Below are 17,867 nucleotides of genomic sequence, written 5' to 3' on the forward strand. Positions count from 1 at the left end.
ATATGTATTTAGTCTCGGTTGACTGTCGATACGTACGTGCACACTGTCCAAAGAAGTATTTACATGAAATCCATCGAAACGCTCTTTTTTACATGCGTGCCCTCGCTAAGATTGCATTGAACATTGCTCTAGGCCGGCAGATTGCCACTGACAGACCAGTAGACATTGTAGTTAAATCCCTGGGCATCGTAGAACGGGCCAAGGTCCACTGTCTTTCCATCTGCAGTTGCAGTGAAAGTAAGACCAGTCGTATCGCTTCTCTTGACCGAGGCCAAATTCAAATTCGGCACAGCAGAAAGCGTGTCGCTGCCGTAGTTACCGCTCAAGATGACCGGGCCGAACGCCAGTGCCGCAATGCTGGGGTTGTCATTGGCGGCGATCGTCTGCAGCTTCATCGGCAACGTGACGACAACGGTGTCGCCGTCAGCCCAAGTGCGATCAATCGCAGCATATGCGCCAGACGTTGCAGTGACAGCTTGTCCGTTGACGGTGACCTGGGCGCCTGAAGTCCACGACGGAATGCGAACTCTAAGGGTCCACTGTCCAGAACCAGAGACCTTGAGAGTAGTGGTGTCACCACGGGGGAAGTCAGTTGTCTGGGTGACGGTAACACCTCGTTGAGTCCAGCGAAGCACCGACGGGACGAACAGGTTGACGTAGAGAGCGGAGTTGTCGTAGAAGTAGATGGAGTCCATCAGCTTCGTGTTGGTCTCAAGACCGGTTCCCTGGCAACACCAGAACGAGTCATAGTCGGTACTCCAAGTACCGCCGCCCCAAGCAGGGCCGACACCACGACGGCCGCCAGGATTCAATGGAGTGAAGTACGTGATGTGGCCGTGACTATCTGAGGGGTCCTGCTGGCCAAGAAGGTGGTTCAGGAGAGCTCTCTCGTAGAAGTCAAAGTAGTGAGTAGCGCTCGGGTTGGTCAACCACAACTCTCTCGTCAGTTTGAGCATGTTGTAAGTGTTGCAAGCCTCGCAGGTATCCGAGTTCAGGAATCCAGCAATGGCATTGGGAAGTCTGAAGTGCTCTGCCTGACTGTTTCCTCCAATGGCGTACGAATGGGCGCTGACGGTGATGTTCCATGCGTTGCGGGCGATGTCTTGGTAGCGGCTTGTTCCAGTGGCCTTGTACTCACGAGAAGCACCAATCCACTTGGGGACCTGCGTGTTCGCGTGCAATCCGTTAAGAGAATCTTGGTTGGACGCAAGAGGGTCGAAGATCGCCGCGTGATCAAAACGCTGAGCAACTGTGAGCCAGCGTTGATCACCGGTCTGATGGAAGATGTCCGCCATAACTTCGTTCATGCCACCAAACTCGGTGCTCATCATGTTCTGCATCTGAGCGTACGTGAGCTTCCCCGTGCGGAGGTCGACCCAGGCAGCCATTTCCAGAAGCACGTCGCGAGCATTGGTGTCACCAATGTGGCGCCAGACATCGAGAAGGCCGGCCATGGTCTTGTGGATGGCATAGTATGGGACGTTGCCGTTGGACAAGCTGCGGTCCTCGACAGCAGTAATCTCAGATTCGGGGAATCCGGAGAGGTAACCAGTGTTGAAGCCGACGTTTGCATTGTTTTCCTGGCACTTCTTGAGTTCGGCCGCAAAGTACGTCGCCCGGTCCTTGCACTCGGTGTCGCGCAGCTGAGCATAGCAGAAAGCCCAGGCGTTGAGGAAGTGGCCCTGGAAGTGCGTCCGGAAAGGAAAGTCGGGGGCATCCCAACCGCCGTTGGTCTGCGCGTTGTTCGTAGACAGACCGTGGTTCTTGCGGAAGTTGTAAAGCAGCCGCTCGACATCGACCCATTTCAGGTAGGTGAGGGTACGGGCTTGGTTGTCGAAGAGGCGCCCGCTGCTGAGAGTGACTTCGCTCATGTCAAAGGCCCAAGCCGAGACTCCCTTCTCCTGGTTCACAGGAGGCACTGCCTGAGCATTTGCCCCTGCAGACAGCAGGGAGAGCGCGAGGGCTGCCAGACCCTGGCAGGTTTGCGCGTTTAACCACATCTTGCTAGCGGTAGACGCTGAAGCCAACGATGATCAGAAACCAAGGGAGTTGTCTTGAAGATTTGTCGAGCCTAATAACATCACGGAAAGCCCGTCGAAATAACGTGGACATCCCTGCTTATTATACTAGATGGGCATGACGGGTAATCTTAGCGGTCTTTATCGTTCCCCGTGGGGAATACGAAGGCGAACTTAGCTTGGTTCAATAGAGCGGATCTCGTGATGCTCAGCGGTCCACTGCCACCGTTCAGACTCGTCCACTACTGGTGCGCATCCTCGGTAGCGGAGGGGAGGTTGCAGTCAATTACTGATGGCATGTTAATCCAGGGCTTATGCAGGCTAACCCCTGACTGGTGTCCCCCGCATGTCGGGGTAGACGCGGGCCACGACTCAATTGGCGCGGCACTCAGCAAGCTTTTGCCCGCTTTTGAGGATCTGCCTGGAATTGTGTGCCGATGATGGTCACATTGGATGTAACTGTTGACGCTAAGCCAAGGAAACTTGCAGCGATAGAAGGTCGGTTGCGGAAGTACTATTTCCATCGTGGGCTTGAATGCAGAGAGCTGCAAGACATGACGAGAAGGTTGCATCGCGTAGATCAAGAGCTGAAAGCATAGAAATCATGTCCAGTCAAATCTCGCCGCTAAGTTGCGATAAGTAACATTAGTATTCTGCGTCTTGACTAACTACATGTATGACTACCATTCGGCACTTTCGGCACGGCGGTTGCTGTGTTTAGACAGTGTTGCTGATTTAACACAGACCAAGTGAGCAAGCAATGCAGCCCTTCAGGGACACCAACTTCAAAGTTGCAAGCGTAAACATCTAACTCGCACGCTTCGACTTGTTATCGTGACGGGAAGAATTTATCAGAATAGCCTGTTGGGAGAGTTGCTATCAATGGCGATACATGTTTGTCATTTCTGCAGCTTTCGGTCCTTTTGTCCCGAGACCTCCCAAATGCAATTAGACAACCTTGAAATGAGTTTACTCAACTTGTCTCAATGTGCGTATGTTGGTCAAATTGACAAAGGTTCTCATTCGTGGATCGTATCAAGCACCATTGGCAAGTCCACCACAGGCTATTATTGCTTTCGAACTCCGGCACGCAGTACACATACTTAACGATGTTCGATTTTCAAGTACGCTAGAGACTGAATTCTAATTGTTACCCAAGGTCTCTACGCTGTGTCCACTTGTAGAGTTAGAGCGCGAGCGCTCCTGAGTTTTGCTATGCGGGCGAAAACTTGCATCTATTAGGCGGTTGGTGGGCAAAGACGACGACGACGACGGGAATAACCACAATAGTAATAACAGATGATGTGGAATAAAAGTAGAAAAATTAGTAAAGAAGTATATAAACTGATGAAAATCAAAGAGTGAGTATTAGACTAAATATAGGCACTCTGTAGGTCTCTGCTAGGTTAGCTAGAAGTATTCAACTGGAGAGCAAATGTCTTTTAAGAGTGTCCTGGATTCGATTCAGTACCTTGCCTGTGGCGTTGGTAAGCCCTGGAGTGTCCTCGAACTGAAATGCCTCTGTGTCTGCGAATGAAAGAGTTCCGCTGTGGTGTCTTGGAAGTTCCGCGCCTATCCATTATGAGTTCTGGAATATACGCGAGTGGCTTCTAGAAAAAGGGCCTCGCTGATGTCAACGACATGTGTGAAATGCATCAAAGATGACTATCCAACGAGGCGAAGGATCTATTGCAACGAGGAATCGGCCCACAGCCCCTGGCTTTCCAGTTCACAGGGCGTTTGAGTTTCAAATTTAGACTAAGATAGATTTCAGCCGATTATTTGGAGATGTTTGAAGCCTTCTCTGGGCGATCCGCCAGTTGAGGAAGCCTGAAGACAGTGTTTTGAGAAGGTTGGGTGAGTTGGACTCGATAGCAATGCAGTGAGCCTCAGCCACCTAGATGCAGATACGACTGATACGCTTGAAATATGGGGCCTGCTGGCCACCGAACGCAAAGGATGTCTTACGATCTAACCCTGGCAGCGTGGCAGCCCAAGTTACAATCGAAGGCGAATCATGCGCACGTGGCTCAGGACCCGACTCCTTAGAACCACAACGTTATTTCAACATCACGGGATCCTGTCAGGCAGTCACTTTCACAACTGATGTTTTCCGAGTAATAATTGACTGCTGCCTGCATTTTTTAAGTCGCTACCGATTCAACTGGTCGTTTGAGGGGCGCAGCTTTGCGCCCGCCCCACGAGTGAAGCGGGCCGTGTGCGGGTGACCAACCGCATAGGGCGATGACATTTCTTTTGCACATTTTCGTTGGCGATTACAGGCTCTATGTCATCGAATTTTCCTTGGCCGTGTGCCCTGAAGCCGTGTATGCTACCCAACTCAGTCTAGCCTGGCCCATCTCTACGGGGCTAAAGCCTACGAGGACAGGGGCTAATGCGGCACAGCAGTCGCCCGGCCAGGGTGAGAGACCGGCTCGAATCGACAGCACATTGGTCCATAGCTGGATGGTGAATCGCCAAGATCGTGGGCTCACATGTCTGGTTTTGATTTGGGGTAATACTTAAGCTTGTTGTCGACCCGATCCTCTGTGACTTTATTGCTCCATGAATTCAAGATCGTCTCGGCAACAACCCAAAGTTCGACTAGCAACACCATAATCCCTTAATTCTTAACATACCACGACATAATTCGAATCGAGCGAGAAAATTCAACATGGACTGGCAACCGTACATAACAGGATACATAGTCCGAAGTGTCCTGTCGGGACTAGTCATCCTCCCGGCCTTGGGGGTCTCTGCTCTTGCTCTTCGTAAACTCGGAGCCAAGCATGACCCCACGCGCCGATGGGTCGACTTTACCAAAGCAGCCTTAGGACTCTGGAGCATGTGAGTGTCTTCTCTTCATTTTTCAGTGCGCAGTGTTCGACACTGCGGGCTACATGTCATACAAGCTCACAGGGCATCTGCTCGAACATGCGTGGCGTAACCTCCTCGGTCGATAAGATGCTGACTTTGTCGATTTTCAAAAGATCCCAACTTCTTATTCTCGTCTGCTGGATTATCTACGCGGTCGAATACTCCCAGCGGCAAAACGGCAAGGGTTATTTTGGCCCAGATTATACTACTCCCTACATTTATATTGTCGGCTCGCTGCTTAGCACACTGGGGCAACTCGCCCTTCTTCTTGCCTTCTTCTTCCTCGCCCACGCCCTGGATCAGCTCCGTGGCAGTGCTACGACTGATGACTCCAGGACCTTTTCCGTTCGCAGAAAGGTAGTATTTGGCGGGTCAGCTCTGATTGCTCTCGTAGAGGTAGCAGTCTTCTGCTGCTATATCGCCTCTCAGATCATGTTCAAGGTTCTACCAGGGAGGGATCGCTACGTGCGAGGAGATTGGGACAACGCGATCAGGTTGTCATTGGCTTATGAGTATATGTCAGCTAGCGTTAACTGCATGTTTCTGATTTCTGCCGTCGGCATGACGATCTATGCTTTTCAGGCTCAGAGAAAGGCCAGGGGTAGCCCTGTTCAGAAGGTGAGAGACTTCCTTTTGAAACGAACGACGGGATAGTTCGCAGATGAACTCTCTTTACTAACTTGTTCATTTTTCATTAGGCTGCCACCCTTTTGCTCATCGCAGTATCCCTTTGGCTCGTTGCAAGAATTTGGGGCTTTATCACCACCGTGATGTCGTTGGCGATGGTTTGGTGGGGCTCGGCTTACGTTGGAATCATCGACACTATCCTCGCTATCTGGACTACGTTCGCGGCTCTGATGCTTTTCTACACTTTGGCTTCCAACGACGCATACGGGTTGTCAAGACTGCATTACCAGGAAGAAGAAGATGAGGGGCGTGTTTGGGAAGATCGAACATAAACCACATCTGAGGAAAATTCTGTCAACGATCACGGGTGAAACCTTTGCACGGCTCTTGGCTGTTCTAATTGTATTCTCCTTTGTTTCCAGACTGTTGACTTGTGGAGATCTGTTCCTGGAGAAGACTCTAGATGGTGCAAGACCACCTGGAATTAAATAGAACATGATTTATGCCATGATTGGACATGATGGCCACCTTAAGCCGCTTCCTACTGTGCTTGAGTGGTCGTAGAACATCTTCCAGATGCGCTTAGTTGACAGACGATAGGGTTCATCTTGCAAGGGCGGGACTCCATTTATTCGGCTACCAGGGTTCTACTTTCCAGCTGTGGCGTCAAGCGCTTCCGTCCCGGGAATGTGGCAAGATCTATGCACGATGGAGGCAGTCTCCGCTACCACACGACGTTGTTCTCCTATGCTAGTCCCCGTTATTTACCCCGCGTGAGATCACATCAGTCTCCAAAGACTTCATGCCGGCCTCTTTGGCCCGGATGGGGGATCGACAACGCGCTTCTTGCATACCCACAACTCCCGAACCGAACCGAACCGACTACCCGGCCCGGCCCAGACCTTCCCCGAACGGGGCTCGGCACCACGGACACTTACTTTCGGGGGCTTACGAATGGTCACGAGGGCCGACATGAGGCCTTCATAGCGACAATGAAATGAAGCTGGTGGCTTATAACAGACGCCTTCCTCGCTGCGAAGTGAAAGACTCAAACTGCTGATCCTCACACCTGTCCGACGTTGTCATCGCAACCCCATCATCAAGTTCCTGCATCTTAGCCCAATCGTAGGACAAATTACTTTCACTTCACAAACATGGCCACGGAGACGCAGACAGTGACCGACACTGAGGTCAAGAGGACATTCGCCACACAATTCGAGACCAAAGATCTTGTCACATTTGACACAGACAAGCACTATGGAGACTGGCGCGACGAGTTTCACAAGAACGGCTGTGTGGTCATCAAGAACGTCATCAGGCCGGAACGAGCTCAGTACTATTGCGATAAGCAGATTGAGTGGTTGAAGAAGTTTGATCTTGGTTTTGACGACAAGGACCCTTCGACATGGACTGCTGATCATCTCCCTGTGAGCTTCAAGGGAGGGTGAGTGTTTACATCACAAAAGTCTAACTCGCAATGCTGACCTCATGAACAGTATGTACTCCGCATATGGCGCGTCCCACGAGAAGATGGCCTGGGAAGCCCGAATGGAGCCCAAGATTATCGAGGTGTTTGAGAAGCTCTGGGAAACCAAGGAGCTCATCACTTCATTCGACGGCATGAACATCTCCATGCCGAACCGCAAAGACATTACCTGGAGCCCTTGGCCACATTGCGATCAGAACCCCGAGAGGAAAGGGTGAGTTGAGCCAATGGTTTATCCTAATGACGTCTCTCACACATATCAGAATGCAAGCTGTTCAGGGTCTCCTCAACTTCGCCCCTAACGGTCCCAAAGACGGTGGGCTCATGCTCATGAGGGGCTCCGCCAAGCTTTTTGACGAGTTCTTCGCTCACAAGCGCGAGTCCGCCGACCACGAAGACGCCCCGCCCCCTGAGATCAAGTTCATGGACCTCTTCCTTTTTAGCGAGAAGGACGTTAAGTGGTTCGAGAGCAAGGGTTGCGAGCTGTTCAAGGTCAACATGGAACCTGGCGACTTCGTCCTCTGGGACTCGCGCACGATGCACTACGCCCGCTTCCCGGAGGGCGACCAGATCAGACACGTACAGTACATCTGCATGACCCCACGCAAGTTCGCGACGGACGAGGCTCTTGAGGCGAAGAAGTTTTGTTTCGAGAATTGGTATGGGACCACGCATTGGCCTCATTGGTGAGTTTTCACCTTCATTTCTCGGTTGAGCTCCCGATCGTGCATTAGCTGACCGCCGGTAGCAATATCCGCCCTTCACAGGACAAGCCAAAGAGGAATGGCGAGGTTTGCCCCAAGTACCGATCGGAGCCATTTGAGAAGCCTGAGGTCACGGATAAGTTGCTCAAGCTTGCTGGTGTCAAGCCTTACTGATCGATAGACCGCCTGTTTATTATAACATAGCAAAGAAATGATATTCTTAAATTGCATTTCCGCTTCTTTTGACGGCATGACAGACGGATGCCCCTGTAATTGGTGGATCGACTTGCCCCGGATCCGGCTCCGGCCCGACTTCCGGTGAGACCTGGTCGGCCGATTACCTCCCGATGCCCGCTGCATTCGTGCCAGTAGAGCTTCCACGAACACGCTGAGCTAGACCGCCACTGTAAATGACATTTCTAAGGAATCCCATTAATAATTGAAACAATCGGTCAGGAGTCATGACTCTTAAATAATTGGGCCGCTGTGCCTTTTCCGACCCAAAAACAGCAGCTTCCGGCGAACCTGTTTCTTCCCGCCCCAAATTGGGCCGAAGTCGGGAAATCGGAAAATGAATATAAGACCTTGATGCGGGGAACCCCTTCAACAACGAGGGTTGCCCGCAGTCTGGACCCCGGTCAGGTTGCAGTTGCAAACTTTTAGCGTTACTGCGGACTGTGATCGTGGGAAATAAAGTTTGGTGTTGAGAAACCATTTGAGTTGAGCCTCACGCACACCAACTGCTGCACCTGGGCCTGTCCATTCGCGCATCATGCAGGAAAAGTCGCATTCAGACAGCTCACCCAGTGCCGCGTCCGCGGTCTCGGATGAAGTTCCTGTTGAAATCGGGCCAGATGCTACCATAGCTCCCTCACATAGAACTCTCAGCCGGGTTGCGTCCCGACCGAGTGCTATTGTTGATGTACCGCCAGATGGAGGGCTCAGAGCGTGGATGGTTGGTAAGTCACAGCCATCACCGGCTATTATTTTCCGGCTGCAGTCAAGCTAACAAAGTAACAGTATTGAGTACTCATCTTGTTGTGATGAACACATGGTAAGATTTATCTGAAATTTTGTCACGAACTCAGACTCACTGATAATACTAGGGGCGTGGCCAACTCTTTCGGCGTCTTCCAACCATACTTCACAACTCTATTCGATCGTTCGCCATCCGACGTATCATGGATTGGTTCCTTCGAAGTTTTTCTGCTGTTCTTTGTCGGCACCTTCACCGGCCGCTGGACTGACATGGGTTTCTTCCGGCCCCTCTTCATCGTCGGCTTCTTTCTGGTTGTGCTCGGTATGGTTGCCGCCTCGTTCTGTACCACATACTGGCAGTTCTTTCTCGCGCAAGGAATCTGTCTCGGCCTCGGTAACGGATGTCTCTTCTGCCCGACCATGGCGGTCACGTCGACGTATTTCGCCAAGCGCCGCTCACTTGCATTCGGTATCACCGCCGCAGGGGCAACGGTAGGCGGCCTGGCATTCCCGAGCATGGTCAGGCAGCTCTTGCCCCAGATTGGACTTGGGTGGACAATGCGAACAATAGCCTTGATCCAGCTGGTCACTCTGGCCATCGCCGGGCTTCTCATCAAGACCAGGATACCTCCCCGCCAGGCCGCTCCTCTGGTCGAGTGGGCAGCCTTCAAGGAGTCCGAGTACAGCTTTTACGCCGTTGGGGCTTTCATGGTAAGAGGTACGGCTTCCTTCCCATCAACTAAAGCTGATAACGCGACAGTGCTTCTGGGGAATCTACTTCGCCTTCCACTACCTCGCCGCCTTTTCCCGCGACATCATGGGCCTCTCCTTCACCGACTCCCTGGACCTGCTGCTAGTCCTCAACGGCGTCGGCGCCTTTGGCAGAATCATACCGAGCCAGATCGGCGACATGATTGGCACAATCAACATATTCGCCCCGATGGCCTTCATGACTGGAACTATCATGTACTGCTGGATGGGCGTTGCTAGCCTCACAGGGTTGTACGTGTGGGCAGTGTTTTACGGCTTCGCAGTCGGCGGCGTGCAGGCGCTGTTTCCGGCGGTGCTGAGCAGCTTGACCGCGGACCCTCAAAAGCAAGGCACGCGGATGGGCATGGTCTTCACCATCGTTAGTTTCGCAAGCTTGACAGGATCCCCAATCGCCGGTGCGATCATCGACGCGCAAGGGGGGAAGTACTCTGGCGCCCAAGGGTTTGCGGGAACATGCCTCCTTCTCGGCATGACATGCGTCCTCGAAGCTAGGGTATGCAAGACGAGGAAGATGGGCGTGGGCGCAATTGCATGGGTGAAGGTATGAGCTGTTCAGGTGGGCGAATAGTGGCGAGTCTCACATCCAGAAGCAGACGGTTGTAGACCTCGCGGTAACAATAGAATCAAATTGACTGTCCAGAGCATTCTAACTAATAAGCACTAAGTTGCATCGTCTTTGCCAGCTGCGTGTGAAGCGCACAATACCCCAACAGCCCACTGGTCAATCACTGCCCGGCTCCGTTGAATGCAATCCTGTTCGGTGTAGTACGCTCCATGCCCTTGATCTTGTTCTTGGTAGACATGGCCACGATGCGACGTTTCAGATCCTCAGGTGAGCTCAATGTGATATTGTTGGCACTCTCCTTCCCGAGGAGATACATGGCGAGGCCGGCGACATGAGGAGAGGCGAACGATGTTCCGGTCTGTCGGACTGTTGTGCCATTAAGCCCAGTGCTCATCACGTTTTCTGCGGGAGCGCTGACGTCGACTTCCGGGCCATAGTTTGAATGACGCCACCAACTCCAGTTCTTAGTAATGCCGCCGACGGTGATTGCATAAGGGAGGCCGGCGGGCACTTCCTTTCTGGCGTCCTGGTTGTCGTTGCCGGCGCAGACGACCACGTGGACGCCTTGCTCAACGGCGGTCTTCACGAGGCGGCTCATAGCCATGGCATGCTGATTATTATCTTTCACCTCAGCCGCTGAGAGCTCCTGTTAGATTCTGAATCTGCACATAAAAAGCCGCGCTGTGGCAGGGCGAGAAAGTCTTACACATAGACATGTTGATCACCGAGCGCCCCTTTCGCTCTGGAGTTTCCGTTGCGTTCTTGACCGCCCATTCGAAGGCTTTTAACACCTGACTCATCTTGCCTCCCGTACCGCCGAAAGGCTGTACGGAAACAAGGTTGCCTTTCTTGGCAACGCCGTACGTCTTGCTGCCGATGATGCCGGCTACTGTGGTGCCGTGGAAGTGGCTCACTTTGTTGCCGTGCACGCTATATCCGTGCTCCGCCCGGCCTTCGAACTCGGGGTTATTGATGTCGATGCCGTTGTCAATGACGTACGCGTACGTGCCCTCTCCGGCAGACTCGTGGTATAAGTATTGCGTTTTTCTGCTCTGTCCGCGGTTCGCCATGCTGTGCAGAGCCCATCCGGCCCTCGCCTGCGTCTTGACTGTCGCAATGGAGACGACCCTGTCCTCTTCGACGTATGCCACCTAGCACGACTTGTTAGTTCAATGGAGCTTTGCTTATGTGGAATGCAGGGTTTCCAACGTCGGGGTTGTTCCTCAGCTCTTCGACGGTCGCTTCGTCGTAGTGGCCGATGTAGGCGTGGAAGTCGTCGCCCGCGTCCAGCCTGTCCTCGAAGCCGGTGGTGTCCCGACGATTGAGACTGCGCGCGTGCATCGTGTCCACCCAGCCCAAGTGGGATTTGATACCCGCTTCCGAGATGTTGGGCGAGAAAGTGACGATATACCGGTCCTTGACGTCGATCGGCTCATCGACCCCGGCCGTGTCGAACCCAAACATGGCATTAGCGGGACCGAGAGAGGCTAGAGCGACCAAGAAGGCCGAAACCATGCGGTGGTTCATCATTTTTCTCAATGGGATCTCGAGAGCCTTAAAGTCGAGGAAGGAGGGAGATGCAAGCAGTATCTGGAGGTTAGGTAGGCTTGATTGATCGTAGATCTTCTTTCATATTGAATACGATCCAGGCCCCACGACTTTATTGCAACTTGAGACAGAAGAACGAGCAATACTTGTGCTGCAAATGTGGCATCTTAACGGCGAACCAAAACCAACGGCGTGGCGCCATCGTTTATCTTTCAAGCATATCGCCTTTCTAAGTTCCAATTATCAGAGCTCGTCTGAGTTCTCAACGGCCAAAAAGAACCAATATAGGCTGAAAGGATTCATGTTGATGACGCTTTGCTTATCATAAATGGCTCCCAATATATTGAAGTAGCTGCGAAGTTTATCTTGCCTAATACACTCAATTCGGAATGAAGGTTTCAACAGCGAAGCATCAGCCACATTAAATGACCCACAACCCAACTTCCCCCTCTTGCATGAGTCTCTAAACATTGTCTCGGCATCAATGAAGCGGGTTCCATCGCTAGGAAAACAGTGTGCGGAGGAAATAATCTCTGATATTATATTGCGTGCTACAACCATTGGCCAATCAACATCTCGAGCCAACTCTAAACCTCCGTCAAGGCTCTCTCAGCCCCCTAAACCTTCTCCAAGCCTTCCTTCTCCGCATAGTGGTCATCATCACCAATCTCGGTCCTGTTGTCGTCGGAAGAGCTACCGAGGTACTCCCCAAACACTCTCTGCTCAATGTCCATGTCCTTCCAGGCGGTACCATGAGCCTTCTTGTTCTTCTGGCGGAAGTAAACTCTCTTGCCCCACTTCCAGGCCTCAACGCCGGCGAAGAAGAGTCCTGCCGCAATAAAGACGATGGCCCACTCCCACGAAATCCCCTTGTGCTTGAAGACGACGGTGTTGATGACAGGGATGTACAACAGGGGGAAGAGGGTGACGAAGCCGAGCATGATTGCCCAGAAGAGGAAGCGGTTGCGCCAGACGTCGTACATCCACTGGGTGAAGTACTTCTTCGACCCGGGCTGCATGCGGAAGAAGGAGCGGCGCATATCAATCATCTCCCAGGCGAGGAACAGGGCGAACCAGGTCAGGCAAGCAAAGGTCGTTGCTCTGGCGCGGAACACCACGTCACAAGACTCGCTGTACGTCTCGTTGCACCCTTCACCCAGCTCGCCCCCACCAAATCCGTGGACAACCAAGACGAAACTGCACAGGCAGAGAGCAGCAATCCACAAGCCATAAACCACCATGTCGACAAGGAATTCCATTGTGAAAATACCTGTCTTGAGTGACTGAGGGGGGCGGCGCATGATGTCGGGTACAGCGCGCTCGAAGCCAAGTCCCATGTCGGGCATGCCCGAGGTAGCCATAATGATCCAGACAATTTCGACGGGTGCGAGGGGGAAGACGGAGAGGCCTCGGGCATCCTTGAATGCAAGACCGACCAAAAGCGTACCGGCCTGGGCGATGTTCTCAGCCAGGACGTGGAGGACGAACTTTTGAATGTTATCGAAGATGCGGCGACCCTCTTCGATGGCAGAGACGATGGAGGCAAAGTTGTCATCGGTGAGGACGATATCAGAAGCGTCCTTGGCTACGTCTGACCCGGATTGTCCCATGGCGATACCGACGTCGGCGCGACGCAGGGAAGGGGAGTCGTTGACACCATCACCGGTCTGTGGTTCGTTAGCTAGCTGGAAAATACCTGCACACGGAAGCAGGGACTTACCATGGCGCAAAACTTCTTGCGACGATGAAGAGCCTCGATCATGCGAACCTTGGTGCTGGGAGCGCAACGTGCGATGACGAGAGGAAGCACAGGAAGCTTGTCGACGTCGTCGTCACTGAGAGCATCGAATTCAGAGGCGGTCATGACCATCGCGTCGGCAACGTTCCTTGCTACACGCTCCATACGGGAAGGAAGGATTCCAACTTCGATGGCAATGGCCTTAGCAGTCTCGGGGTGGTCACCGGTGAGCATATGCACCGAGATACCAGCCTCGTGACACTGGCGAACGGCCGGGGCGGACTCGGGACGGGGAGGGTCGTACAGGCCGATTAACCCACGGAAGACCAAATCGCATTCCACGGAAGAGCGCTCAACCTCGTCTCCCTTGTTCGGCTTTCCGTCGTAAGGCTTACTGGCAAGGGCGAGCACACGAAGACCGAGACTAGCGAGGGCTTCCATATTGCGGAGGATCTCCTCACGGAATTCGGCATTGATGTCCACGAGCTCGCCCGAGTCCTGAGGGGTATACTTGGTGCAAGCCTGGATAACTCGCTCGACAGCGCCCTTGGTGTAGGCAAAGTATTCGCCAGAGGTGTTGTGCTTCATGATGACGGACATGCGCTTTACATCCGAGTCGAAGGGCAGCTCCGCAATCTCACTCCACTCGGGGCTATCGCCAGTCATGAGGCGCAAACGGTTCCAATCGAAACGGGAGGCAAACACCTGGATAGCAATCTCGGTAGGATCACCGCGCGCATGCCACTGATCATCCTTCTTGCTGATTGTGGCCAAGTTGGCGAGAGAGGCAACGTGGAGGAAGGCAGCCAGACCTGACTTGCTGTTCTGCAACAGCTGTTGTGTTCCAAGAACGGTGCCGCATGCATCGCCTCCCTTCTTGAAGTCCAAGTGTCTGGGGGAACGTTCGTCGAAGCGAATGTCACCAACGGTGGGGTCTGTAGGCGTCGACGAGTTCTCGACGGTGTATGTTCCCATCCCAGGGAGCCATGCACCACGAGCCAACATCTTGCCTTGTGTAAGGGTACCGGTCTTGTCAGAGCAAATGTCCGTCACGGCGCCGAGGGCTTCGAGAGACTTGAGATTGCGCACGATGACGTTGCGCTTAACCATGCGCTTCGTGCCGGCGGCCATTGTAATCGTGAGCACGACCACCAGACTGGCAGGAATCATGGACAGACCCGTAGCGACGGCGTAGATAATGACCTCCTGCTTGGCCTCGAACTTGTTCGCGCCCAAGACAATAATGGCACAGACGATCGCGATACCGAAGAGAAGCATGGCCAGCTTGGACAGCTTCTGCTGGAGAGGTGTGCCTACGTTGACGCCCAAGAATCGGCCAATGGCATCAGTCAAGGTGAGGGTATACGCTTCGAGGTATCGGTGGGGGCCGGCGCGGCCATCGGGCTTTCGCTTGACCTCGCGAACCTTGGAATCCTTCTTGCGCAACGCAGACGCGATGGCGCCGATCTCGGTGTAGACGCCGGTAGCGAAGACGATTCCCTTGGCGCGGCCCTTGGTGACATTCGACGAGCTGTACGCGACGTTGAGGCGATCGCCAGGACCGGTATTGTCGGGGAAGGTGGCATCCTCATTCTTGCGAACAGGGAGGGATTCGCCAGTCAACAAAGCCTCGTCGGTCTCAAAGTTGACGGCTTCGATGAGCCTAACAGCCTACTTAGTCGCTTCCAGAAAACGAGGGGAGATGGAACATCTAACCTGACATCGGCGGGGATGGTGTCGCCGGTCTTGATCTCGACGAGATCGCCGGGCACAATTTCACCAGAGGGCACGACCATGGACTCGCCATCGCGAACGATGTTGGCAGTTGGCGAGCTCAGAGAACGCAGGGAGTCCATGGTCTTTTCAGCAGAATACTCCTGGAAGAAGCCGACAATGACGTTGAGGAGGATGACGAAGGTGATGACACCGCCCTCAATCCAAGACTTGATGCCGAAACTGACGGCCATGGCGAGAATGAGGACCTTTGGCGAGCGTTAGACGGGCTGGCAGTCATGTATCTGCGATGACTTACCATGGTCATGGCATTGGCAATCTGGGCAATGATGATCTTGATTGGCTGGACGCCCTCGGCTTCACCGAGATCATTGCCGCCGAATTCCTCGAGGCGTGCCTTGGCATCGGCGGCAGAAAGACCGTCCTGAGCGTTGGCGCGAAGTTCCTCGGCGACCTGTTGGAAGGACAAGGCGTGGGCGGGGTGGGAGAGGGGTTTGTTTGACTGCCCAGAGACATGACTCTCATCGGGCTTGGCTGCCTTTGAGTTGCCCATGGTGAGCGAAAGGCAGGTCTTGAAGCGGTGACAAAATGGATGTGGTCGTTTGACCTGAGCAAGAGGATTCGAAGACGGCAAAGACGACGAAGAAGGGCTTTAAAAAGACGACGGGCAACTGCGACGTGGCAGGTCAGTTGTCAATGAGGGGAACGGGTGACCGATGTATGACACGGTGACGATAAGACGTCAGAGGAGAGACTCAGCAGGGACTTGTCAGTGTAGCAACGCAAAGGCAAGTGGCCAGCTTCGTGGTCATTGAATTGGAGATAGTTCGTAGGGAAGAGAACTTTGGAAGGAAAGCAGGACGAAGGCTGCTTTTGAGTTGTCGTGCGTGGGGACCGCAACGGCTGGCCAAGACAAACAAGCCACCGACGAATTCACCGACAGGACGCCGATAAGAGAAGAAGCAGATGCAGATGCGAGACGCAAGGCAAGATGGTCCTCCACCACGACGACAACCCAAGAACCGGTGGGAGCATGGTTGCGACTGCTTGTCTTGTCGAGTGCAGGCTGCAAGCTGGAGGCATTGGGGCAAATTCTGACGGCGGTGATGTTCTAACTGGCTGCGGCGACGAAAGAGGATCCATCGAGCAAGCATTAGAGGCATCTTGGCCCTCTTGGCCCTCTTGGCTCGGCTTGGCGGAGGCACGGAGGACGGTGCCGAGTGTCGATGACGGAGGCGGGCGGATTGTGATTCGCGCTGAGGAACGTCTTGGCTGTTTCTTTGGGTGGTAATAGTATTGTGTAGCTTATCAGTTCTCCATGTTTTGCAGAAGCCCGCAGAACGGCAGTTGGAGCGGTGATACCCTAGGGTGTTTGTGTTCTATTCGTAGCTATTCGTTCATGGGTGAGAGACTGCGAATGTGAGAGAGGTAAGACGGATGATGTCAATTGCCAAGACGCGGATTTGGAAGAGACGGCAGCGGAAGCTAGCACCCTCGGTTGTCTTTGAATTGAGGCAGGCGGAATGTCACAGCCCCAGAGTGAGTGACACAGCAAATAGCTTGAGAAGGTGTACGGATACTATGTACTTACTGCCGGTTGCCGTCGTCGTCGTCGGGGGAGGAGAGGAGAGGAGAGGAGCCCGACAGGCGGGGGAAGGGTGCCGTCGGGGTGGGAGGAGTGACGTTCAGCGGGCGCACGCTGCCCGGGCAGTCAGTAGCTAGCTTACCTTGCCATAACATACCATAAGGTACCTGAGGTAGATACTGATACATACATAGCACAGCACAGCACCTCAAGGCTCACGGGTAGTTTCGGTGTGACTGGCAGCGACGGCATCCAGACTGCAGGCGGCGAGCCCGCCGAAGCCTTGGCGGGAACACTGGAACCTCGCCGCCGGTGGGGGTTCGTCGGGTGCACTGCCACTGCGCGCGGTGCTGCTGCAGCGGTGGACGATGGACGATGGACGCTGAGGTGGACTCCGGGGAAGCATCCAGCCCTGCAGAAGTTCTTGGCCGCCCAAACATGTGCCCCGACCGCTGATGATGACTGGCTCAGTCTAGCCGTAACACCCCCGGTTTCTTCCCCAGAGGTGCCACAATGATTCCCAATAACGTCTTGGCCAGCCATGGATGACGACGCTAGCAGACGTTGAGTGGGATTTTCACTGTGCCTGCAGCCTGCCTCGAGCAAGTTCTCCGCGGCCGGAGACCGCCGCCAAGAAAGAACATCATACGTACGTTGGGTCCCGTTCCATTGCAAGCGGACAGACACGGCCACGGCTTTGGAATCAGTCAATTAAGCTTTTCCACAGAAGGGCCTGGTCGCGTGACCTGTTTCCCTCCCCTCTCAAGTGCCGCCGCAATCAGCAGAATTGCGGTCTACCGCAAACAACGGTCAACAGACAAGACTTATTCATCAATAGGGTATCAAGATATACTTCATGTAAGTATGTATGTTAAAGAGGGAAGCGGAAGAATTGAGACGAAACAGCTTCTCTGTTGAGGAACGTGATAGATCATGTGTTTAACCAGGTACACTGCGAGGGAAATCGTACAGAGATGACGCCCGGACGTTCTCGTGCTTTTTCTTTTTCTTTTTCCGTTTCCCCCATCTCCTTCCCAATCCCGATCCTCGCCCGGGATTTAAGCTTCTGGAAAAAAGCAGCGAGACCTCCATGCAATGTTGCCCAGATCTTCTCGTTGGCATCACCAATTGCCAGTCGCCAGAGGCAGGCACTTTACCCCTTCGAATTGGTGTTTTTCTAGTCATGATTTGGTATGAAGTCACATTCAGCACATAGCTGAGATGGGCCGGACACAG

General features: G+C 53.5%; 6 protein-coding genes across 6 annotated transcripts; 3 read left to right on the forward strand and 3 right to left on the reverse strand.

Moving 5' to 3' along the window:
• Positions 1 to 128: 128 nt before the first annotated feature.
• Positions 129 to 2,000, reverse strand: CGCS363_v012741 (uncharacterized protein; the record flags this gene model as incomplete). The annotated part of the gene is made up of 1 exon (XM_036644590.1): positions 129 to 2,000. One exon carries the CDS (start codon positions 1,998 to 2,000, stop codon positions 129 to 131), a length of 1,872 nt encoding a protein of 623 aa, XP_036490317.1.
• Positions 2,001 to 4,692: 2,692 nt separating this feature from the next.
• Positions 4,693 to 5,854, forward strand: CGCS363_v012742 (uncharacterized protein; the record flags this gene model as incomplete). The annotated part of the gene is made up of 3 exons (XM_036644591.1): positions 4,693 to 4,865; positions 5,009 to 5,513; positions 5,594 to 5,854. The coding sequence occupies 3 exons, from the start codon at positions 4,693 to 4,695 to the stop codon at positions 5,852 to 5,854; spliced, it is 939 nt and encodes a 312-aa protein (XP_036490314.1).
• Positions 5,855 to 6,676: 822 nt separating this feature from the next.
• CGCS363_v012743 (uncharacterized protein) lies at positions 6,677 to 7,886 on the forward strand (the record flags this gene model as incomplete). The annotated part of the gene is made up of 4 exons (XM_036644592.1): positions 6,677 to 6,966; positions 7,019 to 7,222; positions 7,272 to 7,694; positions 7,757 to 7,886. 4 exons carry the CDS (start codon positions 6,677 to 6,679, stop codon positions 7,884 to 7,886), a joined length of 1,047 nt encoding a protein of 348 aa, XP_036490315.1.
• A 598-nt stretch (positions 7,887 to 8,484) lies between these two features.
• apdF-3 (Aspyridones efflux protein apdF) lies at positions 8,485 to 10,008 on the forward strand (the record flags this gene model as incomplete). The annotated part of the gene is made up of 4 exons (XM_036644593.1): positions 8,485 to 8,671; positions 8,733 to 8,766; positions 8,819 to 9,401; positions 9,451 to 10,008. The coding sequence occupies 4 exons, from the start codon at positions 8,485 to 8,487 to the stop codon at positions 10,006 to 10,008; spliced, it is 1,362 nt and encodes a 453-aa protein (XP_036490320.1).
• A 178-nt stretch (positions 10,009 to 10,186) lies between these two features.
• On the reverse strand, positions 10,187 to 11,556 carry alp1-1 (Alkaline protease 1; the record flags this gene model as incomplete). Its single annotated transcript, XM_036644594.1, has 3 exons — positions 10,187 to 10,662; positions 10,733 to 11,177; positions 11,236 to 11,556. 3 exons carry the CDS (start codon positions 11,554 to 11,556, stop codon positions 10,187 to 10,189), a joined length of 1,242 nt encoding a protein of 413 aa, XP_036491193.1.
• A 635-nt stretch (positions 11,557 to 12,191) lies between these two features.
• Positions 12,192 to 15,599, reverse strand: ENA5 (Sodium transport ATPase 5; the record flags this gene model as incomplete). The annotated part of the gene is made up of 4 exons (XM_036644595.1): positions 12,192 to 13,241; positions 13,295 to 14,975; positions 15,029 to 15,294; positions 15,345 to 15,599. The coding sequence occupies 4 exons, from the start codon at positions 15,597 to 15,599 to the stop codon at positions 12,192 to 12,194; spliced, it is 3,252 nt and encodes a 1,083-aa protein (XP_036490318.1).
• Positions 15,600 to 17,867: the final 2,268 nt, after the last annotated feature.

Source organism: Colletotrichum siamense (genome assembly GCF_013390195.1).
Source record: "Colletotrichum siamense strain Cg363 chromosome Unknown KSG_Cg363_contig08, whole genome shotgun sequence".
Classification (NCBI taxonomy): domain Eukaryota; kingdom Fungi; phylum Ascomycota; class Sordariomycetes; order Glomerellales; family Glomerellaceae; genus Colletotrichum; species Colletotrichum siamense.